General features: G+C 42.3%; 1 protein-coding gene across 1 annotated transcript in view; it reads right to left on the reverse strand.

The window, feature by feature from the left end:
• Window positions 1-899: 899 nt before the first annotated feature.
• Window positions 900-22,611, reverse strand: part of spegb (striated muscle enriched protein kinase b) — a 38,758-nt gene continuing 17,046 nt past the window's right edge. Inside the window, exons 13-42 of the mRNA XM_016671619.1 lie at window positions 21,411-21,600; window positions 21,100-21,329; window positions 20,070-20,189; window positions 19,514-19,618; window positions 19,210-19,416; window positions 19,014-19,137; window positions 17,696-17,868; window positions 17,518-17,630; window positions 15,488-15,656; window positions 15,312-15,408; window positions 15,038-15,238; window positions 14,908-14,965; window positions 13,684-13,761; window positions 13,420-13,592; window positions 13,317-13,343; window positions 13,082-13,234; window positions 12,297-12,339; window positions 12,130-12,198; window positions 9,380-12,044; window positions 9,146-9,295; window positions 8,261-8,377; window positions 8,025-8,192; window positions 7,808-7,930; window positions 6,505-6,669; window positions 5,677-6,403; window positions 4,479-4,718; window positions 3,490-3,713; window positions 2,298-2,373; window positions 1,543-1,692; window positions 900-1,469 (exon numbers count right to left, since the gene is read on the reverse strand). Of these exons, the coding sequence (XP_016527105.1) occupies window positions 1,214-1,469; window positions 1,543-1,692; window positions 2,298-2,373; window positions 3,490-3,713; window positions 4,479-4,718; window positions 5,677-6,403; window positions 6,505-6,669; window positions 7,808-7,930; window positions 8,025-8,192; window positions 8,261-8,377; window positions 9,146-9,295; window positions 9,380-12,044; window positions 12,130-12,198; window positions 12,297-12,339; window positions 13,082-13,234; window positions 13,317-13,343; window positions 13,420-13,592; window positions 13,684-13,761; window positions 14,908-14,965; window positions 15,038-15,238; window positions 15,312-15,408; window positions 15,488-15,656; window positions 17,518-17,630; window positions 17,696-17,868; window positions 19,014-19,137; window positions 19,210-19,416; window positions 19,514-19,618; window positions 20,070-20,189; window positions 21,100-21,329; window positions 21,411-21,600 (7,391 nt within the window). The 3' untranslated portion in view covers window positions 900-1,213. The remainder of the gene's footprint in view (window positions 1,470-1,542; window positions 1,693-2,297; window positions 2,374-3,489; window positions 3,714-4,478; window positions 4,719-5,676; window positions 6,404-6,504; window positions 6,670-7,807; window positions 7,931-8,024; window positions 8,193-8,260; window positions 8,378-9,145; window positions 9,296-9,379; window positions 12,045-12,129; window positions 12,199-12,296; window positions 12,340-13,081; window positions 13,235-13,316; window positions 13,344-13,419; window positions 13,593-13,683; window positions 13,762-14,907; window positions 14,966-15,037; window positions 15,239-15,311; window positions 15,409-15,487; window positions 15,657-17,517; window positions 17,631-17,695; window positions 17,869-19,013; window positions 19,138-19,209; window positions 19,417-19,513; window positions 19,619-20,069; window positions 20,190-21,099; window positions 21,330-21,410; window positions 21,601-22,611) is intronic.

Here is a 22,611-nt window from a genome sequence, read left to right on the forward strand (position 1 = left end):
CTTCTGCTGTTGATATCCCTGCTGGAAGAAAAGTTTTATATGGAAGAGTGAAGATAGTAACCGTATCACAACATTTAAAAAAGTTACAGTCGTCGCTTTTTCCTGTGTATGATGAGCAGATATTCAGATTCCTTCCTTGTAGCCCTTGTATGGAAGCCATTGATGTGACTTCTGAACTGAAGACATTAAACGAAAAAATCAAAACGGGAAGTAGTTCATTCTTGAACTGCTACATTCCTGACCTTCACTGAGCTGCTACAGCGATATCGGCGCATGTGTAGCACAGCTGAGACGTTCGAGAACAGCGTTAACCACGCCGCAGTTAACCTGGGAAGCAGAAGCAGGCACAACATAAACTAAACTGTCTTCATTTCTTCACCTAAATTAGGGCTGGACAATAAATCAATAACAATATATATCGCAATAGACGTGATCGATATCAATAGAGAGAATGCTCAGTAATTTCACTGAACTCTGATCTAGAACCGCACGGCATTCTGGGGGATGTAGGCGGAGCAAAGACTTTAGCCCTTCAACCTCTCCCGATTAGCTAAACAAAGCTGGTGGAATCAACTAACTCTCTCTCTCTGGTTGCTTAGTAACGACCTGCTGGGTAAGAAGCAGTTTCAAGATGCCCCCCCCGCCCCCACGTTGGTTACCTAGCAACAGCCTGCTGGGTAACTTGGCCAGCAGCAGTTTCAAGTCCCCCCCCCTCTCACCACATCGGTTACCTAGCAACATGCCACCAGTTTGGGAGTATTTAAAACAAAAATAATAACACTGATAATTATCAATGTTGACTGATATGAAACGCCTATATTGTGATATGTTTTTCAGCCATATTGTCCAGCCCTAATCTAAATAAGGATTTTGTTGAAAGATATGTGTTCCTCAATTTGGAGGAGAGCGTTTTATTTACACTGACTAATTACATCGTTAAGCATGAGGCTCCAGTAACACGTTTCTCTCACCATCGTAAACTTAGTGGTACGAAAAGAAGGATTCAATTCAAAACGGATGTAAAAGTTGCAAACTTTGAGGTATAGTTTGAAGACAGCGTCCTCCTCTTCCGTATGACGATGTTCATCCCGCTTCCTTCAGGTTTTCCCAGAGTTCCCTTAGCGGTGAAGGAAGTTCCTCAGCTTCCTGCTGGGAACCAGGAAGTGGTGCGCAGCGCAGAGCGTCCTGCCAGCGGATGTTTGGAAGCCTGTTTTCACTGAGTCACAGGTGTGGAGGCTGACACGGGCACAGTCGGCGCGGAAGGGCTGGTGGGCGTTTGTGGCGAACTTGAGTAGGACCGCAGTAGGACCTTGTGCTTGGTGGCAACCTCCTGCCGCCGCCGCTGCTGGTCGGCCAGGAACTCCTTGAGATGCGTGGTTGTAAAGGTGAGCGTCTGCCTGCGGAGCCGCATCAGGTAGGCATCTTGAAGCCAGGAGTTACTGAAGCAGTCCTTGATGGACGGACGGGCCCTGGTGAAAAAATAACGTGTAAAAATTCACTGGGTTAGCTTTCTGAAGCTAGCTAATGTAGCGTTCCTCTTACCAGGGGTAGCTACAGAGGATCTTTTTCAGGAACAAGGAGGCACTTTGGGACACATTCTGGTAGAGTTTAGAGAGGTCAAACTTGGCGGCCAGGATCTTGGCTTCAGTCTCCTGAGGATCATTTTCCATGAAAGGCGACCTGCCACTCAACCTGGAAAACCAAGATCAACGACACGGATCGCTGAGGCCACATCATGCGACACAAATCTGATGTTTTTGGCAACGTCCGACTTTTTAACAGCAGTCTGACCGACCCAGTTCAGACTTTTTCACCTTAAAAAAATCTGAATTGTGCCGCTTCCATATTTGGTAATAACGGCATAGCATAGTGTAGCACAATATAATATAGTATATTATAGTATAGTATTCAAAATATTAAATATTGGCAATTAGAAATATAACCATAAGCAATGCTAAATCTAAAAAATATATATATATAAGTATTATAAGTAAGTGAAATACAATTTTAATATAAAATAAAATAACAAGAATGTACATGGAGATATGTTATTCTAAAACTAAATCTATAAATGAGACCAGAGTAATCTTAGGTTAAATCAGAAAAATAAAAAATTTGGATTTCAGAATAAAATTGTAACTGAGTATCATGACCTGCTGTGTGAACAAAGTCCGAGTCTGTTCACTACTTCAGCATTCATAAGGCTGGAAATCAAAACAACCGTTTTTAATCATGTGAGGGATGCATTTCTATTTAAACAGGGTGTGCCAGGAGGAAGCTGTGAAATTGTTACTTACATGATGAAAGTCAACACACCGATGCTCCAGATGTCAGCCGGAGGACCCACAACGTCTCCCTTCAACATCTCCGGAGCTGAGGGAGAAGAAACAGAAATAAACCGATTCAATTCGCCGAAACCTACAAACAGACAAACAGCTTTTATTCTTAATAATTCTACTCTAAGTTGATTGTACCTGTTTAGACTGTTTTTCTCACTTTTATTCACTATTTAATAATTATTACCTTTGCTTAGCAGTAATGCTGCGTCATTCCTTCTGATTTTAGTTCAGAAGCTAACGGCTGGTTAACCGCAGGCCGGATTCGGTCTGTGAGCCTCCAGTTTGACCCCTGGACAAACTGGACAAAAGATTTCTGCAGCAATCTTTTGTCCTTTAGTCCTTGTTTTGTCATAAACTTTTCCTTTCCACGCTTGCTAAGCTAACTGTGCTAGGTTAAGGAGCAAAGCAGCTTGATCAATTTTAATGGCTTATATTTTATAATCTGGTCTTAGACCGGCTTTGTTTTATTATTTTTAACATTTCACAAACCACCTCTTCTTTTTTCATACTTTTCACCCAAGAGACAGTTTTTAATGTTTGTTTCATTGTCTTAATGGTTTTCTGAAGGTACTTCAAAGATCTTAATTTTGATTCTTGATTAATGGTTTATTATTAGAATTAGTTCCAATTGATTAACTAATAACACCTGCTTAGACTTTCTTTTGGTCTTGTAGTTTGGCCAGCAGCCAGTAGAGGGCGCTGCTGGCCATCCTTAAGCTGAGCCAGCTGATACAGAAATAAATATGGCAGCCAATTCCAGAATAGGAAGAGATGCGGTCCAAAAAGTTTGATACAAAATGCACTTTATGCAGTTTTGTTTAGAAATATAAACACTTAAAAAAACTCATTTAAGTTTCACTCATCCAGCTGAATGATGGAGCTGCGTCAACTTTATCAACCAAACATTACTGATTTTCCATGAAGTGATGCTACGGATGTGATGATCGAAATGATCAATTAATCATTTGCATCCCTGATTCAACTCTTTTTTGTTTCTTTCTAGTGGAGAAACTGTAAAACCTAAACAAGGAAAGACCAACAAATGATCCGGGGTAAAAATCTCTTCCCTTTAGAACCTAAAGCCAGTCTGACAATAGTAACTCAAGAAATCTCCACTGAACTGCAGAGAAAGTGTGGATTTTCCTCTTACACATGTACTCCAGCGTTCCAATGGGAGGGCTGAACTGCTTGAGGAACAGAGGGTTGTACGTCTGAGCGCTGCCAAAGTCGATGATCTTGATGAGGTTCATGTGCGTCACGATGATGTTGTCCGGCTTGATGTCCAGGTGCAGAATGCGGCGCGCGTGGAGGTAGTCCAGACCCTGGAGGATCTGCACGATGTACGTCACCACGTCATCCTCAGAGTAACGGAACCTGGAGGGAACCACAGGACGTTTCAACCATCCCCCCAGCAGGGGAGTGAAACTCACTTAGTAAGAGCTTCATATCCTCCAGGGCTATAGTGAAATGTTTTGATAAAGTTACCTATTAAACTGTTAAAGAGTTGCAGCTTTAGCTGGACTGAGTTTGTGTGGCCCCCAAAAGCAGTTTGGGAATGATAGAAATTTATCCAAACTGATTTTTATTTTTAAATCGGGATGAAATTATTACCAACATCATTTTCTCATAATGGAAAAACTTACTTACAACAAAATAACCAACCTTTCATAATAAGTAGAACCACATTTATCCAGAGATTTTGACTGACTTTGTGCACCAAAATCCATTTTTATTTAATTTACTGAATTTGGCTAAATATAACAAGCATTTTAAAAGAAAGTGGTCCAAATTCTGTTCTTATAAATGAGAATACATTTGTTATATAAAGCCCAAAAGAATTTGAAAACAAGTTGCCTTTCTTTAAATATAGCAAACCTGAAAATTCCTATTTATGTTTATGAGCTACAATGAATAACTTCCCTTTTCTACAAAAAACAAAAACATTTTACTGCTTTATTTGTCTTGATTTTAGTTTTTGTTCTCTTTTTTTGGCCCACGTGACAAAAAGTTTCGACACCCTGCTCTAGAGTGTAAAGGGCCACATAAACAGCTGTGAAGGGCCGGATTCGGCCCGTGGGCCTCCAGTTTGACCCCTGTGCTTTAGGAAAGGTCAGGCTCGCTGAGGATTCGGTTCTGGACCTTTCTATGAGGCTGTAGAGCAGCTCCCTCCCGCTGCAGTACTCAGAGATGAGCACCAGGTAGCGCGGCGTGACGTAGGCCTCGTGCAGCGCCATGATCCTGTCGTGGTGGAGAGATTTGAGGATGTCGTACTCCTGGAGCACTGCCTGCTTGGTGTCGGCCTCGTAGGGAACGATCTTCGCCATGAAGAGGTTTCCTGTGGCGTTCTCACGACACTCCCGGATCACACCGAACCGGCCTCTGAGGGAGGGAAACAGCAGCACGTGTTCACACCGGAAGGTACTCTGGTCCAAAAGTGGATTTTTATAGTTTTGTTTGATGCTTAGGCCTGATGCAATAAGCAATAAATAATCAACAGCAGGAAAAATTAAAACAAACTCAATCGTTTTTATTTGCATTATTTATCATTTCTCTCTGGATGATAAAAGTCTTTGATCTGGTGTTTTGATCTCAACTAGACATTTTAAAGAGACTTTATAATTAATCTTTTGGAATATGTTTCTTCTGAAATTACATTGATGGCTGATTATTTCCATTTTAAAAAGAACCTTAAAAAAATCTATAATAGAGATTACATTTTTTAAATTTATATTTCAAGACTGTTATTGTTTGTTTATGTATCTTCGTTTTCAATTTAGTTTTGATTCGGTGGTTTTTGGTATTTTGTTATGTCTTTTTTGTAATATTTGTAAAGGAATAATAGTCTCTACTACTGTACAACTAATGGGGACCTGAAACAAATAATTCATTTTATTTTAGATATTTTAAATTTCTTACAGTTCCAGTGCTAAATGTTCATTAGAATTTAAAGCTTACTGAACGTTGAGAGATTATTATTATTATTATTACATTACTGGAAAGTGGTCTCTGGAAACTCTGAACACATACATGCTTCATGTGACTCATTGCACTTTAACATGGAAAAATGTCACCAGTGAAATAACCAACAGTACAATTTTCATCGATAATAAGGAATTATTGACTAGAACAAGTCTCTAAATCTTGCTGAAGTTACTTGTAAGTTGGTTTTCTTTTGTTTCAAGTGTATTAAGATATTTGCTCCAAAACTACTTGGGAAAATGTTTTGTTTTTGCAGTGCAAAAATAAATTTTGGATGTAATTGTGAGTTGGTAAACGACTCCCACTCCTAGAATATCGTTATTTAAACAGGAAGGATTGATAATGTTGGCTACGCCACCTTGCTTTCTCGTCCATGAAGGTGTAAGGTTTCTGGGGAACGCCCTGGCGTAAAGATCCCTCCCCAGCCTTGCCCAGCGGCGTCCTGCGTCCAGACGGGGTGAGGCGTCCAGACGGGGTGACCCGTCCACTTGGAGTACCGCGACTGTCCCCTCCCTGCAGAACCGGCGTCAGGCTCTGCACTATCACAACGGGAGGGGAAAGTGCGAGCGGAGTGACGGAGGGCGCTGTCGTCGCTGGGGTGGGAGCAACTAGAGAAGGCGGCGTAGAGCGGGCTGTTGCTGCGGGAACATACATTGGCACAGAGGAAATCGGCTTCCCGATTGGAGGAGCAGACGTTGGTACCGGAGAAGGTGGCTTGTTGGTCGTTGAGGGGAATGCAAGAACAGGACTCTGGGGTTTGGGTGGAACAACAGGAGGAGGCGTCAGCTTCGCCTGAGGTTTGCTGACGCTGATGCTGATGGAGGTCTTGGCTTTCGGGGGTGTGACTGGCGCTTGGTCAGCTGAGGTGGGCTCAGTTCCTGCAGGATGGCCAACAGCTGGCTTAATGGCTACAGGGGAGGGAGATTTAGCCACTGAAGAGGCAGGAGTTGTGGTCACAGTAGTGGATTTACTGGGAGCTGGTTTAATGGGAGCCACTTTCATGGACGACATCATGACCACAGGGGGCGCTGGACTTGTGGCGGGAACGGTCTTCACAACCACAGAAGAACTGGACTTGGCTGGTTCTAATGAAGACAAGTTACAATGTAGACTGTGACTTTGTAAAGAAACACATTTAATCTTCTAAAAGTAAAAACATTTCCATAAATAATAAGAGACACCGTACCAGTGGGATCCAGAGTCACAACCTCTGACAGGTTGCTGTAGGGACCCTGACCGGCTTTGTTGACACAAGCCACTCTGAACCTGAAGGAGCCCCCTGCTGGCAGGTCAGTGACATTGTAGTAACAGTCTGCCACTCCGGTTGCAACTATCAGCCAGTTGCTTTCACCTGAAACAAGGAGGCAAGGCGCTATTTAAATAACTTTAAAATAGTTCAAGCATATTTTTGTTACCATAATTAATAAAGATGGAGTTGTATGTATTGATATAACTAAACCTACCCAGGGTTGGTTGATTTTTCTTTGCACTTAAACTTGAAATCCTTTTGGTTGGAGCTGTTTTGTAGTTTAAGATTCCATTAATCAGTAATGTTGTTGAAAATATCTCTTGAAAAATCTGGAAAAGGTTAAAAGACATGCAGTGGCGCTAATCTGCTAATAATGTGCTAAAAGTGTTTAGCACTTTAGCATTTTGTCAACACTGAAAACATTTAGCACACTTAACTTCCCCTAAATGTTATTTTCCAGATAAAGTCCAAAGCACTAACTTATTTGCCTATTTTGTAAATTTTCAGTTGAATAAAGTTTGACATCTGTTTTTAGTGACTGTTAAAACTTCAAGCAGTTCATATTCATGCTTTTATTTTGAAGAGGGTGAAGACTGTTCATGCAGCAGTTCTGTTTCTTCTCCTCTATTTTGTTCAAGAACTTTACTGAGTGAATGGTAAATCTACAATAAATGAACGAATGAGGTAAACTAAAGAATTCAACACTTATGTGAACAAACAACCAAAGGTGTTAATTAAACAAATACGTGGAAAAGTTCACAGATAGATTAGGTATGGGCAGCAACATGATTGATTTTAGCACTTTAACATTAGCTTCCACTAAATACCATGTTGGTAAAGCGCTTTAGCATTAGCAAAGCTAAAGTTTATGGTTTCTGCTTTAGCGTTAGCGCAGCTAGCTTATCACTTAGCAGTGCCCACCACTGCATACAATCATTAAAGTTATGAAAGCATCAGTTTGAGATGGTTTATTGTCCAGTTTCATAGCAGTAGCACTGCTATAGTGAATGACACAAATAACAACATACATGTAGCACTGCAGCACAGCTAGCTACTACCAGAAGTTGGAAAAGTAGTCATTTAAACCTCTGATATATTTCCCATATATTGTTCCAGGATAACAAGCATGGTGACTGTATTTGTTCTTTCTAGATTGAATACACTTCACAAAAGTTATAAATTGTTCTATAATTCTAAAAAAAATAAGAACTTAAACAGTGGATCATGTGGGTCAGACAACCTTCTGCTCTCCTCTCCAGAGAGTAAGTGCAGGGGGCCATTGTGTCCGAGGGTCGCCACACCACTAACGCTGTGTTGTTGTATTTCTGAGGAATCTCTGGGGTCCCAGGACGGTTAGGCAGGCCTGTAAGACATACAATATATTCTTATTAGATCTAATATTGGTAGTCCAACTAGAATGTTTAGTGTTTCTTCAGAAAAAATGTAATTGTTCTTACGAGCGAGGGATATAGTGCAAGAGCTGGACACGGCGGCCAGGGGGTTCGTAGCAACACACTCATACACCCCAGCATCTTTTTTGGTGGTTTGCATGATCATCAGCAGCTGTCGGCCATCGGGGCAGGAAATCATGTTCATTCTAGCATCGACTTCTATAGGCTTCTTGTCTGAGGAGGAAAATGTCAAATATATCACAAATATATCAAAACATTTCAGTGTGTATTTGTAGCCTTACCTTTTAGCCAGGCGATGTGTGGATGGGGGCTTCCAGCTGGCAGACAGCTCAGGGTTACTGGGTCACCCTCCAGGAGGACATGATCTCTGAGCTTGATATGGAATACAGGAGGAAAATCTGGCCCAGAATGAAGGAAACCGCCGTTAAAGAGGACCTATTAGGAAAATGTTACTTTTTGCAAGTTTTTATACTTCCATCTGGGTCTCAACTGCTTCAAAAACTAGCAAAAGTACTTTACAAAGTACATTTGCTGCTTCTTGGCAATAAGTTAATAAGTTTTTAGTGTGTAGAAAATGAGCTGTTTCAGAAACCTCCAGATTGTTGAGTCACATTCAATGAGAACAGCGTTGTTACCTAGCAACCCCAGCCAAGTTCTGCTTGTCACCTAGCAACCAAAGAAAAGCTCCAGCACATTTAGTCAGCTGGTTTTACCACTGAATGTGCTGTACAATGGCTGCTGGAAAAAAACAAGTGTTTTGTTGATAACTTACCATCCAGAAAACACCTGATGCATTCTTGTTGGTTGTGCAGAAGATTCCACTTCTGCTCGTCAAAGATGTATGTTTGTATAATAGCACGTCTGTTTTTAGCCATTTTGAAGTGGGAGTGTGAACGATGAGTTGTGGGAGAATTGTCAGCAGCAGCTTATTTGGATTTAAAGTGACAAGATGCCCAAAAACAGCTAAAATCTCTATTTAAAATTATTTTGTGACTCATAAAAGATCACTTTTAAATATAAGCTTGAATGGGATGTAACATGCTAGCAGTAACGATTGTGGTTCAGTCTACTCAGACACATGAAAGACCAACCTGGGAGCAAAAAAAAGCCACTAAACTTTGAGGAGAGGAAGGTTTTGATTTGAGGACACAGCAGCACCATCTTACCTGAAGCTAATTTGGAGTACTGCCGTGAACGTAAGGAACTGTTGTCTCGGGAGATGGCCGTTGGTAAGTCAGGCTGTGATACTGTTTTGTCCCGTTTGCCTCTTGTCAAGCCCCATCGATCCCATCTGGATCTCCGCTCAACTTCAATGCCTACATTACAAAAATGAAAAAAACACACATTAGCTGTAATTTACTTTTATTTGATATAATAAATACGTCAAGACAACTCTATACCCTTTGATGTGTCCGACTTTAGGCTGGACATCGAGTCAAGAGACTCGGATGAGGCGCCATTAGTGGCCTGAGACGCCAGTTGGTTCTGAGGAACAATGACAGGCTTCATAGCTCGACTCTCTGATGTTGATCGACGAAGCATAGAAAGAATCGGTGTTCGTTTTGTTTCCTTGTCTTCTGAGGCTCGTCTCTCTTCTGAGTAACTTCGAATTCTTGTGGAGATCCCTGCCATGGTTGATTCGATCTTTCTGCGCATCGCTAACACTGGTGATTCATTAGGTTTCTTCAGCTCCTTTTCATCCACTGACTTATCACCTTCTCCATCCATCCTGGTCATCTCTACCTCTTTCTTTTCCTGAGAACCTCGTCTGCCAAGACTCCAAGACAGCCTATGTCTTAAACCTGCTGAGTCCTCGTCTTTCGGTATTTCATCTGTGCGCTCTGTCGATGGAGTTCTCTTCAAGCGCATAGAGAGTCTCCTCATAAACCCTTGATCCTTTTGAGCTTCACGAAGGTCTTGGACCGACTTGGACTTTTCCTCAAGTCTTCTTGAGGCTAACTGTAAGGGAGCGCCAATCGGCCCAGGTCTGTATATCTCTTCAGATGTGTCTGATGTTGGCTGGATGACCGGTGTACTGTCTTCATTTTTTGACCTTGAGAGAAACCTCAGACTCCTTGTGAGGGAAGATTCACGTTTTTTGAAGCGGGCCTCAAAAACCTCTTCAGAGGTCATATCTTCTAAGTCAGCTCCGGCTGAGACCTCTTGCTGGGGTGACGTTTGTGAATAGGTCTTCGGCGGACTGGGTTCTTTTGTGATCATTTCTGGCGATGCGACTCTAGAGTAGACTGCAGGGTGCTCGGTGGTTGACATGATTGGCTTTGGTGAACCGAGTAAATCGGATGATGTGCCAGTATTGGCTGGAACAACAACTGGAGTGGAAGGGGGAAGGGAGGCCTCGTTTAGAGGCTGAAGGGAAGGCACCATGATGGTCTGCATTATGCTGGCATAAGCTGACACTCTTCCATCTGGAAGAACAACTCGGGTAGGAGGTGAGGGTGTTATATATGCTGAAGTAACAGCACCTGGGGGCTGGTAAGGTTCTTGTGTTGGTTTCACCATAACCGAACTTGTGCTTATAATCATCTCAGAAGACGTTATTGGAGGACTTGTCTTCTCGTCTGCATTTTCTTTAGCCTTTGACTCAACTGCATAGTCAACTCTTTCATGGTCTTCTTTTATCAATTCTTGTTTTTCTTCGTATACCTTTTCGCTCTCTTTCTCCTCTTGCAGTTTCTCTTCTGCTAAAGAGCTTTGGGCCATATCAGAAGGTGTGTGGATACTCTGGCCCATGCTATCTCCTTCAGTCAATGGTTCCTCTGAAATACTCATGTCCTTCTCTGAGAATCCACTTGTGCTAGATCTTTCATCAAAATTACTGTCTGCAGTCAGTCCATCCATCTTTTCACTCACAGTCTCATCTGTTCGAACCTCTTTCTCCATCAGTGAATCCTGACTCTCTGTTTTGGATTGATTTTCTTGCACAACCAGCTCTGGAGTCGGTGGTTTTGGGAAAGATTCCCTGGGAGTCTCTGGACGGGAGTCTAGCTTGGTTTGCTCCGTTAGAGCCGACATGGAAATTGCTTCTTTAAGCCGCCTTTCTTCTACTTGTGCGAGAGGAATCTCCAAAGGTGCTCCTGATCGTCGATGTAAAGCTATAGGTTCTGAATCCCCTTGACTGAAAGAAGTGCTTTTACGTAAAACTTTAGGTTTGGGCACCTCGTCCCTTGGAAAGTCACTGGATGCAGCTCTGATAAGTGGAGGTGGGCCCAGTCGAGCAGTGCGAGAGTATCGATCTGAAGGTATTGCTCGCTTTTCATCTCCCATCCCTAATGTTTCTAAAAGAGGTCCTCTCAGGCCACTCATCTTGTTGTCTACAGAACCGCCACGAAGCAGTCGCTGCCTCATTAGCTCCAGCTTTAGAGCATAGTCTTCCTGACTCATCTTAGCGGTTCCAGGGCTGGTGCTCCTCCTCGGTAGCTCCATGGAGACAGCTTTCTTTAGGACTCTCCGTCCTTCCCCAGGGTTTTCTTCTCCCGCTCCTTCCTCAGGTGTAATCCGAAGCAGCAGAGCACTGTCGGCCGAACCGCCACGCCGTAGTTCCCCTCTTTTCCGGCCTCCTTCCACCTTGTCAGACTCCATGCTTGATCCTCTTCTAAGGGGTTTTCTGGATTGTTCTGATTTTTGGATCAGTTCGCTCAGAGGTGGTTCCTCTGAGAAACCCTTGTCATTGTCTTCCGATGATCGTTTCCAAAGATGGCCTTTCCCCCCGACCTCGCCTCTTACTGTTTCCTGCTCCTGAGAGTCAAACTCCATGGTCTCCTGACCTTGGGAAGATAAACTTGTTTCATTCTCCTTTCCTGATTCCTGCTCAGTGGTCTGAATGTCATTCAGTGACATTCTTGATCCAGAGAAGTCCATGTTGAGTGGCATTGGAATAAAAGGAAGCTCATCAATGTCTTCGTCTGAATCAGACGATGAAGATGGCAGGGGTGAGCCTTCCTTCTGGTGCCTCTGGACGGCAATCGAGGTGTGGCTCGAGGAATCGTTTAGCAGCTCTGGTATGGATCTCATGACCATTTTTGATTTATAGCCAATTATGGAACGCTAAAAAATAAGCAACAAAATGTTACAACTACAAATCAATTTCTGCAGGAAATTCATCATAAGAATTGGACATAAGCTTCTTTACCTGCCATTTTCTGCGAGCAGCAAACTTCTTCAGACCTTCTGTACTGATGGCCTTCCCCTTGCTTAGGATCTGCACATGGATTGACAGTAAAAGTAATTATTTAGGAAGGGGACATTCTTCATAATGTGCTGTGGAACTCACACGATGGATGATTGACTTTTTCTCACCTTGAACCACGGATGTCGAAGACACTCCTGAGTATCGGGTCTCCTAGAAACAAATGAGCAAATGCAATATTTCACAGTTTCAAATGTGTTTTCTGAGTGTAATATTATAATTTGGTTTAGTGGTATTTGGGAAACTAGCAAGACAGCTCAGAATGTGTCTATGTAAACCACTATTTGCAGAAAAAAAAAGAGTTGGATGCTCAAAAAATAATCAAAGACTTCAAAGTAAATCATTTACATTATGTATGAAAATGTGCATAATGAAAAACAAAAGAACCTCGTTTAGCACGACTCAGATCAGTTTGTGGAGGAATTAACGATATCAATCCCAGTTTTGCTTGATAAAAATTCAATGTGGGCAAAATAACAGAGCTCATTTTTTATTTAGCAAAAGGTTTAAAATAGTCCAATCCTATTTTTTGATGCGATAATAAATAAAATGTAATTTGTATTTAAGAAAGTAACTAAATTTGCACTTGACAGGTTAATTTTTTTTGTATTTAATTTTGAAAAGCTTTTGTTTGGACCCACTATTAGTCTGAGATCCTATAAAGCTTTGAGTATCTTGTTGATAGACAGTTTCACAGTTTCTACAGGGGAATTGCATTTATTTTTACAATCATTTTTAATGAATCAGTAAGTTTATTAAAAATATCTATTTCTTGAAAATAGCAAACATACATGCACACTTCCACTAATCTGCTAAAGCATTAATAGCGTTTTAGTGCTTCAGCTAATTTTGAAAACATTTAACGCACAAATATCTTCCTCTGCTAGTAACTCACAGCCTGTCTGCTACCAGCAGCTTGATGATGAACCCTTTAGCCTCTCTGCAAAGATCAGCAAACATGTTCTCTTCAAAAGCCACGTTGTAGTTCCTGATGTTCAGGACGGAGCTGCGGTCGCTTTCCCCGGCAAACGGGGAGATTCCAGTCAGGCTGAAACAGAGAAAAACACAATAAATACAGAAAATCAGGAGGAGAAACACAGAAATCAAAACCTAATTTAGGTTTTACTCACCACAGGTACGATATAACCCCAACAGGCCTGTGAACATAAACCAAAGGCTTCTTTAAAACCCTCCAACAATCATTAAAAATGCTCTGCATGAAAGGCCATCTACCATATGTCAGTGGCTTTTGAAACAGGCGTCTGGTTGACGATTTCTGGTGCAACAAACTCAGGTGTGCCGTATTTGCAGTACTGAGCCTCATCGGGCGTGAACTCAACGGCGTTTCCGAAATCACATAAACGTATCTGATCGCTTTGGAGATCCGCCATGAGGATGTTATCGGGCTGGAAATAAAACAAACACACGAAATGATGCCTGCAGGAAGAAATACATCCGTAAAATCAAATGAAATGGCGACGTGCCCTCTGGTTGCACCTTTATGTCCAGGTGGATGATGTTCAGATGGTGAAGGTAGTCCAGTCCCTCCAGCAGCTGCCGCACACATGAACGCACCTGTTGAACACAAACAGCTGCTATTTATCACATAATTATACTTTATATGTCAGCTTAGTGGGCAGAACTGGTTCTTTCTTAAAAACATGATGTTCAGATACTGTCTCTTCTTCTTCTGTGCTCACTCAGTTCTGACTTTCTTCTATAGAAAGCTGCACCATGATTAAGGAGTTGAATAAAAATTTATCACAAAAGAAGCACCAAAACAAACTTTAAGACTAATAGTGATAAAAATGCAGAATCGTTGAAGAGCTGAATTTTCTTCCCATTGTGGTCCATCTGTGCATCAGATTCACAAAGCAAGTAGCTTTATTGATGTGTTGGTACAAAAGTGCATCAAGTCCAGATTACATAGGAAACATTGCTATTTAATACGCTAATTTTGATGAATTAATTATTTAGTTTTGAACATTTTTAGCACAACTAATCACATTTTTTATTCTGGTACAGCCGTCCAAGCGACGTCCGTCCAACGATGGAGGACAGAGCTGCTTCTCCTGGCCCATCGTGGATTAACTTTTGTTTCAAAACCAGATCTGACTGGACGCTGAAAGAAGCTGTTGTTGTGTTTTATTTGTGCTAAAAGGAGTTAGCATAGTAGCGAAGCTATTCAAGCCTAAAATAGCATCTCAATGCTAAACATGTAGCGGCTAGCTATCATAGCTTCTAACCAAAGTCTAATTTATTAGTCATGTTTAATAAAGTCTGCAAAAGAAGCCATATCTGCCTCTAACTGTAAGTTTTGCATTCTGAACAAAAAAACTGGATTTTATTCTCTGTTTTGATTAATTATGTGTAGATAGGAGAAATGTCAATATTAGACACTGTTAGCTGAAGATAAGTTTAACCATATTACATTTCTTCCCTCTTAAAGTCACTTTTTGCTTGTTTCTTTTCCCAGGCTGAATTTACCAGATGCTAACTGCGTCTTTTAGAATCACAAGCTATTTTCATTTCTGTAGTTTACATAAGAAGAGGAGGAATTTGCTCGATGGTTTCTTGTATAAATGCTTCAGAATCACATCAGGACAGTTTTTCCCTCATGTTGCAATGCAAGCAGCAGGGCTTCTTGTTTTTAAAGGGCAAAATAATCCGGTTCTGATTGTAAGCAAAAATGAAAGCTCTGTTACTCAAACGCAGGCTTACGTCAGACTCCAGGATGGTGGATTTCCTGTTAAATCTGTCCAGCAGCTCCTCATGGCAGCTTTAAACATGAATTAAGGCTTTTTCAGACCTGACTCATGTTGAATAATCTGTGAAAACGTTTTCAGGATACATCTCTGTGATGATGACGACTGCGTTCTTCTTCTCAAAGGCGTCGTGGAAGTAGAGGACTCTCTCGTGGTCCAGCTTGGACAGCAGTCTCATCTCTCTCAGAGCCGACGCCTTCCTTTTCGCTCGAGTCGAGATGAATTTTGCGGCGTAATCCATTTTGGTGGCTTTCTGCTTCACCCGCTTCACGTAGGAAAACGTTCCCCTGCAGTGAAACAAAGTAAGAGCTTGAAAACTTCTCATAAATCCAGAAGTATTTCTAAAAAAGATCGCTTCACCTTCCAATTTCCTTGTGGATGTCGTAGTAATCGGTCAGTCTGCGCATCTTCCTCAGGATACTCTCCTCGTCATCCATGGGTTCCTCCTTCCTCTCAGCTGCAGGAACAGACTGACAGCTGAAACACTGCATGCAGTAACTTAATTTAATTTATCGGCTGCACGTGTGAGGCGTCACCCTGGTGAACGGTGAGTTCGGCTTTGCAGGACACAGATCCGGCCAGGTTTCGGGCCGTACAGGTGTAGACGCCGGAGTCCTCGGGGTGCGCGTTCAGGACCACCAGGGAGCATTCGTTGTCATCATAGACGAAGGTGTAGTGACTGCTCTCCGACAGCAGGACGTCCCCCTGGAGTCAGAGCTTTCGTTTCATCAGAATCCCAAAGAAAAGCTGGAACTGTTAAACTGTTTTGGTCTCTGTTGGTTAATGGGGAAGGTGTTGTTTCTGATATCTGGATGAAATGTCCAGATATCCTCCTCCAAAGTCTCATAAATGTGGCTCATTATGTTGTTGCAGGATAATTTCATGGTAAAACATTAATAATAAGGATGTCCAGAGTCTGGCCCAGCAGGATCTCACTGAGATGAGAAAACTTTGTTGTTTTAACAAGATTTATATCACATTAAAACCAAAATATCTTCTCTCTTAAATAAGGAAGGTCGCAACAGTAAGACAGAAACACCTGTTGGGATTTTTAACAAGTTGTAATTTGTCAAAGGAGTGTATTTATTTTATATTTGGTAAATAAGAAACTTGTTTCATAATGAGAAACTTTCTCATTTTAACATGTTTTTCATTTCATGAAAACAAAACTTTCTACTTTTAATGTGGTTTTCATCTCGTTATAAGAAGAAAGTTTCCTCATTTTAACCAGATATAAATCTTGTGTTGTTATAGAAGAGTTTCATATCTTTTATATAAATAGTTTTATATCTGGTTAAAATGAGAAAAGTTTCTCGTTATAATAAGAACCCAGGAAGTAAAGGTCCTGGGTTTGAACCTGGACCGACTAGCAAACCTTCCCTCCGAGTTTTTGTGGCTCATATCCAAAATATTCAGTTGAAAATATTGCTTTGCAGAATCTGTCGACGTTTACAGTCAGCAGAATAACCGAAAAGTTTAAAGCAGCCGGAAGTGAGACAATCTAAGCTGGATGAGGACCAAAGTTAATCTTCCACCACGCACAGCGAGGAGGACGGAGGCGAAAACATCTCACCGTTGGAGAACTGCAGCAAAGTCTCCATAACAACCATTTATTTAAAGGTTTGTGCACATCTTTACCGGAGAGCCGACGACTGCGGAGGACGCTGCGCCTGGCAAAGATGTGTGAATCTTTATCTTCAGGATCTGCTCTCAGTCGCTCGTTTGTGATAAGTTTCTACTAATCACAAAACAAGCAATGAATCTGGCTTTTCTTTATTTTATGAACTATTTTTAGTTTGTTTTAAAAACAGAACAATTGATCATCAAAATACTGAGTAATATTAAGTAAAATTCCTTCAAATTTAACAAATTGACGTTTGTTGTTTAAACACCAGAAAGGTTTTGAGGTGTACGATTAATTTGTAAATAGTCTTCATGTCATTATTGTATCAGAAATGATCATCATGTAGATCCTTCCTGTGTGTTTGTGAAAACTTTGGGTCACATTGAAATGACTGAGATACAACAGAAGTGGATAAATACCAAACTGCTCCGATCTGCAGTTACAGAAAATTTAATGCTGATTATCAACAGACAACTTCTACGATTCTTTCATTTTGAAAGTCTAGATCCATAAATGGTTATAAATCAGTGTATAAATCAATAAAAATCACTTTGCTACCACCACTCAATTTAATCCATAATCAAGGTTCGTATGTTTTCCAAATACATAAATAATTACATTATAAAGTGGAACAGAAATGCTCACAAACAGCTGAAATCTGCAAATATTTGAGACCTAAATATTGCTAATTTTACCAAATATATCTTAATGTACATTATTAATATGGAAACCGTCTTAGCGCTACAGCTAACATCTACAGTTTCCTTATTTTTGCTGTGTGTGCTCAGCCAATCAGCACCAAGGAGAACAAACAGTGCTCCTCAACCGCCGGCTTTGCAAACAGTAGCACATCAAGCAGTGTCGTGGAGAGACATTTCAGCTTTCCTACCTATGAGAAATCCCCTAAAGGGAAAGTTTCCATGAATAACTTGGAGTTAGCACCTTGAACCAGAGGATGTCAGGGACAGGTCTGCCCTCCACGACCACAGCGAAGCGAGGCGTCTCCCCAGAACAGACGTCCAGATCTTCCATGATCGTCTCGAATGTCGGCGGCGCTGTGGACAGAGTTTCCGTTAAAAACCTGCAGATGGACGGAAGGACAGAGGGGCGTCTTCCCTACCGGCCGTCTCCACGCTGAAGCTGCAGCTGTCGCTTCCAAACTCATTGGTGGCCACAAAGGTCATCTCACCGACGTCCGAACTCTTCACCTTCAGCAGCTTCAGCGTGTGCTGGTCGTCGTCCGGCATGGCCATCTCATACAGGCCGGGCTTGTTGGTCAGAGTTACTCCTTTCCTGGAGACAAGTTGGTTTTACATCAGCTTGAGAGACTCAAACCTCAAAATAAGCTTCACCAATGGAGAGGTTTGTAATTTTCATTACACCTCAACTGTGAGAGACAGAAATATAGAAACTTGTATTCTATGATTTTTCTTAAAAAATTAATTGCATGAATTTCACCCAATAGAAACAGAAAAGTTTGGTCCAGAAACCTGTAAAAGTACGTTCTCTATAGGTCTGGACCAGGTTTCCAAACATCTTTCAGGGTTTGGGGTTTTCACTGGGCAACTTTCTATTGGGTTCACATCTGGAGACTGGCTAGGCCACTGCAGAGCATGAAATACTTCCTCTGCAGGGAGCCTCTCCTTAGTTGTCCTGGCTGGGGGTTTCGGGTCGTTGTCATGCTGGAAGATCCAGCCACGACCCGCGACCCGTCTTCGGTGCTCTTAAGCCCTTTCTCCACCATCAAGCCTCCCTGTAGCCGGATAATGTTGGCTTGGTTATAGCCAGGTTGGGAGAGTCTCCAATGGCAGTCCAGCTGATGAGGCTCAGTTTGTGGCATTCTTCTACCACAGGTGATAAAAAGGTTTGGACATCAAGGTTTGACCCTGGAATTATCGATTTTCAGCTCAACGTCTTGTCACAGATTGGTTGAGATGTTGTTTGAGCAGGAACCCACGTGCCAATAAATGAATGCAGCCCAATCAAATGTCCTGTGCGTATATCCAGTGAGCAGTAGCTTGTACCACCACTGAGGCGGTTCCAAAAAATGGGGAGGAACCGCACAGGACCTGAGACAAATCGGGTAAAAGTGGAACCGATAAAGCAACGCCTCTTTATTGAAGGAAGGTGGCTATTGCAGGTAGGGGTTATCGCCCTATCTGCCCTGTCCTTCCTCTCCTCAGTAAGGGGAGTCTTACTGCCTCCTTTGTAGGCAAACATTCCCAAAGAACAGTTCGTTAGGGGAGTTGTGACAAAAAGTGGCGAACGATATTCTTCCATTGGATTCTGTCTCCATGAGGAAAATTACATACCGTTGTTTGGAAGTGGGGAAACGAGAAATCTGCGATGTATCAAATAATTTTCCTCAGTGTAAATCTATTAACCCTATAAATATGTTTCCTTCCGCCTGAACATAAAACGTGTAGATAAATCAGTACCTCTTCCAGGTGACTGCGGTGTTGACATGATTCAGAGTGATGGAGATTGTGACTGACTGGTTTTCAATCACATACACAATGTCTGGTTTATCGATGATCACTGGAGCCTCCTGAAGGTACGGACCTTAAACGAAACCACACAGAGCATTTAATAACCCACTACAGCCCACTGACGGATTACCAGACCGGACTTCACCTCTGTCCAGCAGCTGGACCGGATCGGTGGCCGGGGAGGGTTTGCTGAAGGCTTTGGAGGTGATGGTCAGGACCCTGAATGCGTAGCGGACACCTTTGGAGAGGGTGCTGATGATGTAGGTGGTTTCTTTCAGACCAGAGGCGATGATGATCCACTGGATGGAGCCGAGTGCTTGCTGCTGGATGGCATACATCAGGGAGCTGGGATCTGGAAGAGATCAAGACCTCACTGAAACTCCATCCTCTTCAACACCGTAAGTCAGGGGTTGAATCACTGAACACATGTCCTTAACGGTCCTACGTACCAATGGAAGGATCCAACCTTCTGGGTTTCTTCCAGCTCAAAGTGATGGTTTTTCCAGTGATGGACTCAATCACTGGAGTACCATCAGGAGGATCAGGAAGAATATCTGTTGGAGACAGTGTGTTGGAGGAAGCATGAAGAGTTCCCATGTATTATTCATGCCAAAACTCCAGATTCCCACCATCAATGCAAAATTAATAAATACATGCAAAAGTTTCCAATGAATTCAAACATTTCCAGTGTCCAAGAGGAAGGGATGGATGGAGTTTCAGAGAATGGAGAAATGTATTCTCCACCCTTTCCACAGCAGATAAATATTTACATTCTATTCTTTTCCAAAATGCTTGTGATTATAAAGGAACCCTGCATGGATCTATAGCGTCTGAAGAGGTCTTATTCTCAGGGCGTTCTGAAGGTCCAGATGCTAAAACACTGGTGGCTTTGGTTTGGTGGTTCTCTGCTGAGGTACCAGGACTGGACTAGCCTTCAGAAAGCCAGGGGAACGACAGATGAAGACCATATGGAGAAACTTAAGCTGAAAACAAAGGTAAAATTACCTGTAACATAGAGATGTGCGTAGCAGGTGGCCTTTCCCACCTTGTTGGCGATGACGCTCTTATAAACGCCACCATGAGCGTGACACACAGAGCGGATGACCAGGCTGTGGATGTCACGGACTGCAGACAGAAGAACAAGCAGCTCTTAGAAGTTGGTCTAGTTTTTGTTGGAAGGATTCTTGAACAAAATATATGATCATCCCGATGGACGAGTCCTGAGACTGCGGCAGCAGTGGTGGGCTCACTTTCACTAATCCACCGATGCTCTAATAGCAGAACTAATCTCTTGCTAACCGCTTTTGCTAACTTTGAAAATGTTTAGCTTCCTCTAAATTCATTTTTCCTGTCGATGTAACATGTTGTGTCACATGGTAGACATCATTGCAAATCACCCTGAAAATCCATCGTCACGTAAAACATGGTGACGTCGGTATCATGCTGAGGGGAGACTTTTCTTCAGGACGGACAGAGAAGCTGGTTGGAGTTGGAGATAAAAACACGACGTTCCTGGTGGGAAACCTGTTGCTGACCGCCAGCAGTTTGCACACTTATGCTAATCTGCTAATGTGCTAATAGGCGTCGTTTAGCGCTTTGGAGCGTTTGCTAACTTTGAAAATGTTTAGCGCACTTAGCTTCCCCAAAATGAAGTTTTATGGATAAATTTCCGTTAAAGAAATTAACTAGGCTGTTTGTGACAACACATTGTGTGCATCGACATGTTTGAAATTAGCGCATTAGCATTAGCTTCTGCTAAATGCCATTTAGGTATATTGGTTTAGCGTTAGCAGAATGAATGTTTATGATTTTTATTTTAGGTAACGTTTAGAGTCCACCACTGCTGACTGCAGGAGATTTGAAACTGAGACGGCGCTTCAACTTCCAGCAGTAAAAATCCAACAGTTCAGAGAAATGCCTGTCTTAAAATGGCCTAGTCAATGTCCCAACTGAGAGCTTTCATCCAATCTCACTGGAACATGCGAGTGAGATGTGAGTGCAGGTGTAGCTAAAGCGTTGGCGTAGCTCCGCCTACACTGCGTCATCTTCCTGTCCTCGGTGCTCTCGATCCTCCGGCCGTTATGGAACCAGGCGATGGTCGGGTACGGCAGACCGGCCACTTTGCACTTCAGCACCGCCTCCTTCCCCTCGATCACATCCAGGTCGTAGAGAGGCTTGATGAAGTCGGGCATGGTGAAGCGCTCCACCTCGTTCTCCGGGACCTCGGGCTCCTCTGGGATGGACGGCATCTTCTCCAGTTTGGCCCTGAGAGGGGAGAGAAACGCGGCTCAGGGAGGAATCTGTCACCACAGCTTTATGAGCTCCAGGTGAGAAACACCTTCCTACATCTGAGAGGAGATGGCCGGCCGCGGCTCCTGGATGTACAGCTCAGCAGAGTTCTCGGCTTCTCCGTGAGCGTTTCGGGCTCTGATGGTGTAAAAACCTTCGTCGTCACTCGTCACGTGGGAAATAATGAGAGAATGGCGGCCGCCCTCCTGGACCATCCTGACGTCTTCGCTTTCGATGAGCGGCTGGTCTGAAGAGAAGAGGCAGAAAGATCTCATGACCTGTTTCTGCTTCTTTTGTCAAACTTAAATGTTCCAGATCAAGAAAACTGTTTATCAGACATAGAAATCCTGGGTTTCCCAACCAGATTTAAGTCTGGACTTTGACTAGGTCACACAGAAACTTACATTTTTTACATGCATAACCCAAGTTATGTAGTTTTCCTTCAGGATTTTCTTGTAAAACTTTTGTTAGTGTCGTATTAATAACTAATATAAATTTAAATGTTTCCAGAGGTCATGAAAGGTCACTAGCCCTCCCACATTCTTCATATCAAACAAAAATTGTTTCAAATTGACTATGTTTGTGCTGCAATAATTTTCATTTGTGGCGCCATCATTTTAAAGATATTTAAAAAAAAGTTTCACATTTACAAAATCAAACTTGGTGTCAATCAACTCAACTATGTTTGTGCTGCTTTTGCTTTGAAGTTACTGATGACGACCCAGAAAATACTTAATATCTCTAAAACGACTGCGGCACAAATGGAGATTGTTGCTGCACAAACGTCTGATGGACATTCAGTTAGATTTGAAGAAGGTGGATGGAGGTCTTCACTATAACGTGTGTGTGTGTGCAGTGTGTGTGTAGTGTAATGTGTGTAGTGTGTGTGTAGTGTGTGTGTGTAGTGTGTGTGTAGTGTAATGTTTGTAGTGTGTGTGTGAAGTGTGTGTGGTGTGTGTGTGTAGTGTGTGTGTGTAGTGTGTGTGTAGTGTGTGTGTGTAGTGTGTGTGTAGTGTAATGTTTGTAGTGTGTGTGTGTAGTGTGTGTAGTGTGTGTGTGTAGTGTGTGTAGTGTGTGTGTGTAGTGTGTGTGTGTAGTGTGTGTGTGTAGTGTGTGTAGTGTGTGTGTGTAGTGTGTTTGTAGTGTGTGTAGTGTTTGTGTGTAGTGTGTTTGTAGTGTGTGTTGTGTGTATTGTGTGTAGTGTGTGTATTGTGTGTATTGTGTGTGTGTGTATTGTGTGATGTGTGTATTGTGTGGT

This window comes from Poecilia formosa, unplaced genomic scaffold (assembly GCF_000485575.1).
Source record: "Poecilia formosa unplaced genomic scaffold, Poecilia_formosa-5.1.2 Scaffold47, whole genome shotgun sequence".
In the NCBI taxonomy this organism is placed as follows: Eukaryota; Metazoa; Chordata; class Actinopteri; order Cyprinodontiformes; family Poeciliidae; genus Poecilia; species Poecilia formosa.